The sequence below is a fragment of the Alligator mississippiensis genome, chromosome 2 (genome assembly GCF_030867095.1).
Source record: "Alligator mississippiensis isolate rAllMis1 chromosome 2, rAllMis1, whole genome shotgun sequence".
NCBI classification, from domain to species: domain Eukaryota; kingdom Metazoa; phylum Chordata; order Crocodylia; family Alligatoridae; genus Alligator; species Alligator mississippiensis.
The window spans coordinates 20,294,460-20,306,167 of record NC_081825.1 but is presented as its reverse complement, the minus strand read 5'-3'; the positions used below and the strand labels follow the sequence as shown (position 1 = coordinate 20,306,167).

The 11,708-nt window shown below is 42.7% G+C and overlaps 1 protein-coding gene across 4 annotated transcripts in view; it reads right to left on the bottom strand.

The window, feature by feature from the left end:
* Positions 1-1,922: 1,922 nt before the first annotated feature.
* The window catches only part of RNF4 (ring finger protein 4), a 37,792-nt gene continuing 28,006 nt past the window's right edge, over positions 1,923-11,708 (bottom strand). For 3 of the 4 annotated variants that reach the window (XM_059721518.1, XM_059721515.1, XM_059721516.1), the window contains exon 7: positions 8,021-9,176. In XM_059721518.1, the coding sequence (XP_059577501.1) occupies positions 8,939-9,176 (238 nt within the window). In that variant the 3' untranslated portion in view covers positions 8,021-8,938. The other variant, XM_059721517.1, reaches the window with a different exon arrangement.

Below are 11,708 nucleotides of genomic sequence, written 5' to 3'. Positions count from 1 at the left end.
AGGCAGAAGGGAGGGCCTGGGTAACTATAGGCCAAATCAGCCTAACTTCCATCCCAGGGAAAATCCTAGAAAAGTTCATCAAGGAGTTTATCTGCAATAAGCAATAAGCAATTCTAATCTTGCAGAAGGCAAGATTCTGAATAACAGCCGGCATGGCTTTGTTGTGGGCAGGTTTTGCCTTACCAACCTCATCTCCTTCTGTGACCAGGTAACTCACCACTTGGATAGGAGAGAGCAGGTTGACATTGTATACCTAGACTTCCAAAAGGCCTTTGATCTAGTATCCCACAATGTCCTTGAGAGAAAATTGGAGGATTGTGGGCTTAACTGTCAGGTGGGTAAGAAACTGACTGCAGGATAGGATCCAGAGAGTTGTAGTGAATGGATCAGGCAGCAGTGTCCCGCAGGGGTCGGTGCTTGGTCCAGTACTTTTCAACATCTTTATTAATGATTTGGATGTGGGGATGAAGAGCTCACTGGCCAACTTTGCAGACAACACCAAGTTATGGGGAAGTATGGTCATGCTTGAAAATAGGCTAGTTACAGGCGGACCTAGACAGGCTGGCAAGTTGGGCGGATTGGAACCTGATAAAGTTCAATGTTGAGAAATATAAAGTGCTCCATCTTGGGATGAGCAACCCCCAACACACCTACAGGACTGGTGGCACCAAACTGACCAGCACCCCGAATGAAAGGGACCTTGGGGGTAATAACAGACCACAGTATGAATATGAGCCAGCAGTGCAATGCTGTAGCCAGTAAGGCAAATAATACTGTGGCATACATCAATCAATGCACCTCCAGCAAAGCCAAAGAGGCGATTCTTCTTCCACTATACTCAGCACTGGTGAGACTGCAGCTGGTGTCCAGTTCTGGGCACCACACTTTAACAAGGATATGGACAAGTTTGAGAGAGTCCAAAGAAGAGCCACCCATATGATCAGAGTCTTAAAAGGCAAGCCATATGAGGAAAGGCTGAGGGATCTGGGACTCTACAGCCCAAGGAAAAGAAGGCTGAGAGGAAACCTGGTAGCCGGTTACCGTTACACCAGGGCAGTACATCAAGGGCTTGGTGAGCAACTGGTCACCAGGGCACCTGAGGAGAAAACCAGGCGTAATGGCCACGAACTCCTGGAAGACTGTTTCAGGCTCAACATTAGGAAAAACCTCTTCACAGTCAGGGTGTCCAGACTGTGGAATAAGCTCCCTCACTTCAAGAGGAGACTCGACAGTCACTTTGCTGGGGTCACCTGACCCCCAGTTATCTTTCCTGCTTGGTGCAGGGGGCTAGATGATCTTCTAGACCGATTCATTTTTAGAAGAATCAAAGTGATATAGGGAGCTCTCTTGCACAGTTCACTTGCCTGGGGACATGATGAACATGCTTGGTAAATTGCTCGAGTATATATAATGCTAAGTCTGCATATAAATAAAATGCAAAATTGAAGAAAAATTGTTAACCAGGTTTCAGATTTAAGATAAAAGCAACAAAACAGAGTTAAATAAAACTTGAAGCTACCATCTTTCAAGTCTGACAGCATTTTTATCATTCATTAGGTTAAGGTGTTATTTTGTACACTACCCTCCAGCACTTCCAAGGCCTTTGTTTTCTCCTCCTCCTCCTCTGAACCTTCATCCCCTCCAGCTTCATCGGTGCTGTTTAAAGCAATCCACATTATGAACTACAACACACAATATTGGTTTTGAATGGTAACTGAATGGTTCAGTCAAGTCTGTTTCAGACTTGCACATTTCTAAGTATGAAGCATAGAAGATTGATGCTTTGTAAACGGACTTCCAGGTTAACAGTATTAAGCAGATTATTAAAAATATTTCACCAAAAGAACTAAAAACTTTAGGGATTTAGGAGTATGCAAACAACATCCTTTCCCACAAATTAAAATAAAAAGTAACCAGAGTACTTCTCGGTGAACAAATTAATAATTTTATTTCCATCTGTTAAAGATTTGCCTACCAGTTGAGTCTAAAGTAGACATGACATACAGACATGAAACAATTAAATACAAGAAAATTGGAACTGTGCACAATAACAAGACAAACATTTTTATAAGCAAAAAAACCCCCAAAATGCAATAAACTTTATATTATCTATCAGTTCTTGCAGATACTATGTTATACTGAAACAATGTCATTGAACTGGAAATTAAAAATATATCACTTATATTTTGGTTTTTTTTATTATAATGCAATGCTAACATTTGCCATTCTGCTATTGAAAGTTTTAATTTTTTTTCAAGTACACAAAATTTGTGGCACTTTATAGGATTCACAAAAGCTAAAAACTTTTGTTAAATATTCTAGTTGATGGTATCTAAGGGTCCAAGTCAGTTTAGATATTGATTCACAAAGTGGTATCAAGAAGTGGTGTTTACATAGAGGGAATTGTGCAAACTCAGTTCAGGCTAGGGCTAGACCTCAATGAAACATCTGGGGACATGCTACTCAACCCTGTCAATCTTTTTACTGTCTTCCCTTCACATAATAGTTTCCAAAGTAAACCTGACCTTGTTTTTTTTGAAGAACCTATTAGAAGGAAGAAGAAAGTCTGTGGCCCTAAATTTCTAGACAGTTTCATGCTGGGCTGTTGTCCTTGGGTGTGATGGACACTTCTGAGCAATCTCCAAGATGATGTTTAGTCTCTCAGTTTACTTTTCATGAGACACATACAAAGCCCAAAGCTTGTTCTCTATTTAAAAGATAGGACTGCAATGAAATTCTCTAGACTTTTTTTTAGAAAAAAGTCTTCATTTAGCTGTTGTTTTACACAATTCAGTGGACAGGCAAGCAACTACAGGAGATTTATATCCTTCAATATATACAGGGAACTGTCAGCTACATAGTCTGCAGTGCAGCAGGCTTTCCTAGGTAACAATACCAAATCCCTGATATACAAGGACCAGAACACAGGAGGTCCAGTAGCCTTTATGGAATAAGGGCCATTCACATACTAACATATCTGGGCAATATTCCACCAAAAAAAAATTTTTTTAGTCTTGTCACCATAGCTTTTATCTAAGTTTAAATGTCTCACTAGAGAACATGCTGCTTTAAAGCAGAACTCCACCAAACCCCTAGTGAGGAAGTTGTGGTAACCAAATACACCTTGCAAATCTGCTTTAGAAGTCCTTCTCTGAGCCAGAGGAAAACCTGTTAGAATATTTTTCTACCAGCTTTCAAAGTGGCCACCAGTTGATTTTTAATCACGCTTAACATGTTAAGTTCCAACCTTAAAGATGCCTCATCAGCTAGTATTTGTCCGTTCTATTGTATGTGGATCAAAACATTGGTCCAAAGAGCAAATCGTATGGTAAATATCTCACTTACAGGTTATTGCAATTAAATGCATCTGTTCAGCTGGGGCACCACATCTGCTTGTAGATTTGTGCTGGGATAATGTTAGATTCTGTACTTGGAAATCAATCCTGAAAAATAATAGCAAATGGGCCAATACCCACTTCTGTGCATTTTTACCTTGTTTTAATATACAACCTTTTTACAGAGCATATACCTGAACAGATATTTACTAAAGAAAGAGAGAGGAATATACATATTATTGCACATTTTCATCTTAAGGACAAAGAGTAAATAATTTGGCTTTACTCTTTTTTCAAAGCTTCCACCCCAATATCATTAATACCAAGCCACCACTTAAAGCTGGAATTGTATAAACTTATGGTTAAACCTATCACTTAACTGTTAATGCTGCATACATGCCTAAAACCTGTCAGATGTCAAGACAGCAGCTGAACAGAAAAGTTTAGTGAACATGCTGACCTTTAAAAACTACACTGATTACACTTTACTGAGGACCGCACTATGTCTGGGTAGTTTGGTATTTAGCTGATAAAAAAAGAACACGTGACTTGCTTCTTATTCTTCACCAATATGCTCATGGTGGGGCATTTCAATGAACTATTTATTATTAGAAGGAGCCACAAAACAGTACTAAAAGAGATCATATCATCACATTTAGGAAATACTACAGTGTTGTCATTTAAACAAATGGATTCTTTAGCAGTTCCAATATGCCAGAAACAAAATACTTTCACATTACAAGTATTGTAATTTGGCTATGTATTCTAGACCTCATGTTGCTCATAAACACATGTTTGCAAGTTCAAGCGTTCTGGTTAAAGAAAAAATGATTTGCTGGCTAAAAGCAGGTTAATTTATTGCATTGCAAGGGCTGTCAATTTAATATTGCTTTAAGTTATCAAGTGTCCAGTTGTTACAGAACCCTTATTCTATTTGGACAAACTGCACTGCAGTTAAGCCACGTGCCTTAGCAGCAGGCGATTTATTCAGTAACTTGCTACCAGCCACCTGCATCTTGGTAAGATTCAACTGAAAACTCTGAAAAAGCTAAAGGTCTGTTCATACTGCAGACAAGATAATGGTTATACTTTGGGTGGAGGGGAGGGGATAAAGAAGTAATTTTTAAAAAGCGTAAGAAATATCAAAACAGAACTGTTGTGTACAAGCATTTCAGAAGCAGCAGCAGAAAATAGATTAAACTGCTTCACTTCTAATACATACCAACTGGTCTGTTTGCAGACTCTCAAAAACTTAACACTATAACAAGTGACAAAACAAGAAGCAACTTCTGACAGTAGGATTGGACCATAGAAAAAAGCTGTTTAGATATGTACAAGTTATTCTTCAAAAATCAGTTTTATTACATTGGGACATGTATACAACCTGCTTTTTCTTTAATGTTCAGGATACTGGAAAGGCTTGACATTATCCCCCAAATCCAGTTGAGGCTGTCCTGAGAAGAATTTAAGTGCTCATACATAAATTGGATGATACTGTCTGTGACTGAGTTTTTTCCTACAAGTTGGGCAAGAGTTAGCATTTCTAAGGGAGTCACGGAGGCACTGACTGCAGAAAACATGACCACATTTGGTTGCCACGATAAGTCGTCCACTCTGTATAATCTAGAAGGAAAAAAAAATGAATTGGAAGCATACAAGACTTGGAACTTGGTTTTACAGAAGAATCACATTACAAACCTCACATGAAAGCAAGTAGTGGCCAATGTATGCCAGCTACAATACCGTTCAGTGATTTTAAATCTGTACATTTAGACCAGGGGTCAGCAACCCCCAGCACTTGTGCCGAGCATGGCATGTGAGGCCGTTTGGCTTGGCATGCCACTGCCAGCCTAGGCTCTAGGCAGCTGCTGCCAGCCACGAAGCCTGGGCTGCTCCTGACAGGCGGCTGGGCGGCTGCAAGCAGCCTGGGCTCCGTGGTTGGCAGCAGCTACCTAGAGCCTGGGTCAGTTGCGGCCAGGAGGCTGCAAACATCTGCTCCAGGCTCTGGCATCAGCTCCATAGTGGCAGGTGTGCGTGCGTCTCAGAGCAGACGGTGTGGGAGGGGCCCGAGGCAGTGCAACCCTGGCCTCTTCCCCACTGCCGGCACATTGCTGATGACTGGGCTCCGGAGCCCGGCGCAGCTGTTTGTAGCCAGCTTGGGGCATCTGCAGCAGGCAGTGGGCAGGCTGCAAACAGCTGCAAAGGGCTCCACAGCCCCAGCACTGGCTCCATGCTGGCGGTGACTGCGCGTGTACCTCAGAGCAGACAACAGGAGGGCTGTGCTGCCTCAGGCCCTATCCCCACCATCCGCTACAAGGAACGTGTGCACCTGTTGGTATGGAGCTAATGCGGGAGCCCGGAGCAACTGTTTGCAGCCTTCTGGCTGCAGCCAGCCCAGGCTCTGGTAGCTGCTGCCAACCACAGAGCCCAGGCTGCTTGCAGCTAAGCCCGCCTGACTCCCACCTGTTCCGAGCCCAGCCCCCCACCAGGATGGGCCTGGCACTGCCCCTTGCCAGGAGCACTGCACCTTTTGAGGGCTTAGCTGTGCATGGGTGGGTGGGTAGTTGAGCTGATGGTCAGGCTCTGGGCCGGGGCCCTGACCAGCTGCAGTGCAGCCTGGGGGCTGGCTCCCCAGGGAAGCACAGGGGCTCTGGTAGGACCAGGGCATTGTTGGGTCGGACTCTGTCCAGCAGCCCAGGACCCTGGCTCCATGCGCCTGCGCATCTGGTTCTGTATGTTTGTCTGCCTCTGTCTGGTTTTGTGTGTCTGTGTGCCCACGTGTCCGGTTCTGGGGGGGGTTGGGGGGTGGTGGTGGTGGTGGTGGTGGTGGTGGGTGTGTGTGTGTGTGTGTGAGATTTTCTTTCTGCTCTCCTTTTTCTCTCTCTCTCATTGCAACGTGCTCAACCAAAAGGGAATATGCAACAAAGGCAACATTTATGATTATTAAATATACTAACATGCACTGTGTCCTGGCATGAAAAGGACTCGCATCAGGGAGCTGGGGCCTTATCTCTGTAAGAAGACAGAGCAGCAAGAGTAAAGGCTGCCCTTTAATTGAGAGATTAAAAGCCCACGTGTGGGCTGAGACAAGAAATTGGATGGGAGAAGGGGCTCCTGGAACCATAAGCCCTGTACCAAAGCTAGAGGGGGCCGAAAAGCTTTCCCAGGAGCAAGGGAAGGTGCTTGCTGGGGAAGGGCAGAGACTCAGCATCTTGTATGCAACAGGCAACAGAGTTCTCCAGAGGCCCAACACTGCAGGCATTTATACATGTGCCCAACGCCTGGTCTGATGTGCATCTGAGCTGACTGTTAATAAGCACGCTCCAGCAGCCTCTACATCACACATCTTCAGTTTCCCCATGCTTTAGAATGACGTGGGGGGGCGGGTGGCGGTTAATTAAAGCTCTAACAAGCTTTAAAGCTCCCTGCCACCATTTTGAAGTGTGGGACACTAAATACACAAGATGCTGCAGGTGCTTATTTAGAGCCTCCCGAGCTGTTCTAATTAAAGCACCTCCCTACCCTGGAGCACATGTAAAGATGCCCCAAGCATTCAGGTGTCCCATTCCAAGGGGCTCACACTCTCTCCTATGGTGTTTGTTTAACAAAAGTCTCCTCATTCCAAGTAAAGTGGTAGCTTTACTGCTTTTGACATACTGTTTACCCAGTGAGGGAAGGCTTTTTGTTGTTGTTAAAGCATGTTACTTTCATGCTGAAGTTAACTGGTGAACTGGGAGTGGCTGTAAGACAGGGGTGGGCAAAATGCAGCCCATGGGCTAGATGCGGCCCGCCAGGCCATTCTATCCGGCCCGCGAGGCCCCTAAAAATGTATAAAATAAATATTTATTTGCCCCTGGCTGCCTGTCATGCAGCCCTTGATGGCTTGCCAAAACTCAGTAAACAGCCCTCTACCCAAAATAATTGCCAGGCCCTGCTGTAGGAGGTGACTGCAGAGACCACCATATGGTACCAGCAGGGCACGCCAAGGCTTAAAATCTGCTAGGGCAGGACATAAGCCAGAGATGGTCTGGGTCTGAGAGGGCCAAGGGCCCAAGAGGGGTGAAATACAGGGCCAAGGGTCCAGAATCTGAAGTGGGCTGGAGCTCATAACCCGGGACCTGGTGCCGTGGGTCTAAGCTAAAAGGAGAATAGCTAGAAAAAGTGGGTGGAAGACAGGAAGGTCGGGACCCCAGCAACAGCTGGGAGGCCTGAGCAGGCCAGACTGTATATAGAGGCAAAGTGCCTCCTAAGACTGATAACATCTGCAAGGCATGGCCATGACTATGGGGGCAAGAGGTCATGATTATTGGCCCTAATGTTCAACTGAGGTTCTCTCAAAAGAGAGGCTCACCCCATAGAATTCAGGGGCAGAGTAGCTCAAAACATTACACCCCAACAAAAGACACTTAACTACCTGGTCTCTGGTGGCAGCCTCCCTTATTAAAAACCCTAAAGATCAAGTCATGGCAGGAGAGAGGCAGGAGGCAGAGGGAACAAGGAAGCACAAGCAGGCTGGTCTGACTACTAGGGCATCAGATACCGAGCAGGTTGCCTGAGCCTGTTATAGACACAGTTTAACACAGTTCAACGTTTTCCACTACAGAAACACTATCAGATATAAAAGTCTTACCTCTGAATAGCCATCCATACAAATTGGACAACTAATGGTACCTGAAGGCCTTAAAAAAAAAAAAAGGAAAGGGGGAGGGGAGAAGATTAGTTCTATTATGCACTGAAAATTATAGACAATCTTATCTGGTAATTTTTATCTTGGTCCTAGTGATTACTTCAAGCAAGAATTGCTTCTTTTCCTCAGACTCACAAAAGCAGGCTTTGTCTAAATTTATTATGTTGAACAAAGCCTCATATGATCCTACAACAAAGTCAAATTGCAACATTTAACAATTGGTTAGGATTTCCACCACCTCACAAGCAAACAGGACTATGGCTTTCATTCATCTTTTTTGTTTACTGTAGCTTAAGGCATTGTACAGGGCACAAGGAGCCTAGGGAAGACCCACTTGTCTTCAGACGATTGCAGAAACCTTGGTTTGAAGAAAAGCTAGCTGGTCTTGGCAGAAGCTGATTTAACAGTTCAGCTCACTCTGCATTCTCATTTTAGAATAGATAACAAACATTTCAAAATGCTAGTTTAACAGCACGCCAAACTCACAGAAAAGTAAACCAAAAATGAGCACCTTCCATCACAAGCTTTTCAAATTTATATATTTTATTAAATATTTGACTACTTCAGTGTAATAAGCTACTCTTATGTAAAAGCACGAGTAGCTTATTAGAACCACATTTTTAAATTAACCCACGTGCCCCCCTCTCCCTCAAACCACCCCCCCCCCCGATAGCGGAAGAGGTAGTTCATTTAGTATCAGATAAATAGGTTTGGCAGGATTCAATTTTAATCAATTATTAACTATTTCGCCTCACACTGAGACCAACAGAAAAATATTTCCATCAGTAATAACTGAAATTTATAGAAAGGGGACTGTAACAGGAAACCCTTATTCCTGTTCCTGGACAGTGGAGAAAGAAACGGAGGGACAGAGGGTGGAGTTAGAGAGGAAAACAATGGGCACCCTAATGACTCATCAGTTAACTGCTTGTTCACAGGTATGGGGAGCTGGCTGGAAGGAGATAGCAGGATACTTAAATGCCTGTCCAAATGCAGGGGGGACAGTCGAGACTCCAGGCAGGTGGCAGGTGACAGCAGGGTTCTGCCCAGCTAAATGCAGGGGGCAGAGGGTGGCCACCACCTCTCCTTGTGTTCCCAAAGCTCTGGGAGTGCTGCTGCTTGCCTCTTCTGGTCCCTGCCCACCAGACTCTTTTCTGATAAATTAACAAAATGATTTAAAGCAGGTATGATTTATTGATTTACAGATATTTACTTTTTATATTTTGACATGATTTTATAAAGCTTTTAACAGTATATTATCATTACAATCCCAAAAACTTGAAATTGACAAAAATCAAAATAAATGCTTAAGAAGATTGATTTTAGCTGTCAAAATTATTGATTTTTATACTTTAAATTCTGCCAAGCCTACAGATAAATCTTGTTTGCCTTGTAGTTTAACCTATTCTACAGATCAACTTCTCTACCTGAAGAACATACCTATGTCTTAATTTTACAATCCTGCATTTTATTTTAATAGAATTAAACCTTTATACCTGTAGCTATACTTTTGATTATTGTACTAACATCAACTTATGAAAATTAAATTTAGACTCCAATTGTGTAAAATGCCACTCACTTGTATACACAATAGAAATTGTTACACTAAATGACCAAAACATACAGGGAAAACGAGCTCCAACATTTTCTGCGTCTCTGGTTATTTAATGCATGCAGACAATGTCGTTTCTTTATACTGCTAGTTTACATCACACAGACACTTTATGCAGAATGAGCCTCAACAGTAAGGGCCAGCATTAGTAAGGTACAAGTAAATTAAGAGACACCTGTGCTTAAGAAGTATGTTTCATATATTCAAAAGCAGGAATGGAGCTATGGGTAGAAGTCTGAGGTTTTTGCATAGCTCTCTCAAATGCTATTGCTACACTTTGGCCTCTCTCTACTTCCTAGAAATAGATGGAGAAAGCATTGAAGTTAACAGCTCTTATGCCTTGGAAAAGGTTGTAGCCATATTGGTCTTGGGGCAAAAGGAATCAAAACTTGTGGAAGTGGTAATACCTTTTATTAGACCAACTAGATATTTGCAAACAAATTATTGTATTTATCTGCAAGCTTTTGGGCACATACATCCTTCATCACACACAGGAGAGAGCAAAGACTGTAAAAGTTCTCCTATGTAGAAATGAAAATACATATTTCATAGAAGAGCCGGAGGTGTGGTAAAGTCACCTTCATTTCTCCTGTGAAATATGAATTTTCATTTCTACCTAGGAAAATTTTAGGTGTCTAAATAAGCCACATTAGGTATTTCCATAGAAAATTTAAAATAATGATGCAAAATTTTGATGGAAAAAAAAAATCTCAAGTTGTTCATCTTCTGTGTCGCTCAAAACCTATGTTCTGTCCAAGGAAGCGTCATAGAAGCATTTCTTACTCCACTACTGCTCTTCCATGCTCTCTAGCAGCAATGTGCAGGGGTATTTAAAAACACCTTATGTGGCTGGAACTGGAGAAAATTCAACTACAGACAAGACTCAGGACATCCACATAGTACTCTGCTCAACCTCAGCAAAGTGAAGGGCATAGGCAGAAGACTGCACAGCAGGGAACAGAGTTGCAGTGGGTATCCCATGTGTAATGTAGTTGTCTGCGGACCACAAAGTCTCCAGTAATTAAGAAAGCCAAATTTTTTGGACAGGAATAAGGTACAGACATTTCTGTAAGTTTGCATAATTGTTATTTGCAGCCAAAACCATACAAAGAAATCCTTACCCTCTCGCATAATTCCTGAACCATCATGGCTACAGCACAACTTTAACACCGCTATTCTTTTTTTTGCACTTTAATAATAATGAACAAGCTGCTAATTCTCAGTGCATGTGTATGGGGGGCAAGGAGGAGTGTGTGTAAAAGGAGGGAGGGATTAAATTACACTGAAGTAGCATATAGGCAACCCCTGCTTAGCGCTCTTAATTGGTTTCTGAAAAACTAAGCGTTAAGTGAAACTGGAAGTATCTGATGACCCAAGGGGGCAACCACAATTGTTTTTAATGACCCAAGACAGTGACTGTGAGCATTATAATTAAACTCATTGATACCCGATTTCACTTAGCGCTCAATTTAAAGTGAGCATTATAGCAAAATAGCGTTAAGTGAAACGGCGTTAAGCGAGGGTTACCTGTATAGCTTAATGAGGGTAACACTGTCAGTCCTTCACAGCTAGGCAGAAAGGCTGCCCAATCAGCTTCTTAGCTCAATATTCATAGGATCATAGGAAAGTAAGGTTGGATGGGACCTCACAAGATCATCTAGTCCAGCTCAAGGAAGGATAATCCTGACTAACCCATCCTAACCAAATGACTGTCCAACCTGCTCTTAAAAACTTCCAAGGATGGAGATTCTACAACTTCTCTAGGTAGCCCTTTCCAATGTTTGACCACCATCACAGGCAGAAAGTTCTTCAAAATCTCCAACCTAAGTTGACCCAGATGAAACTTGAAGCCATTCCTTTTAGTCCCAGGTCCTATGGTCATGGAGAAACATCATCGCCGTAATCATCCTTCAGATATTTGAAAACTTATCAAATCCCTCTCCTTAATTTTCTTTTGGGAGAAGAAAAAAAAATGACCTTGCCTCAAGACAACGGGATTTACTTCAAAATGTTTTTCCCTTTCCTCCCACCCCCCCGGGAGGGGGTGGGTGGGAAAGAAGTTACATTTATTATT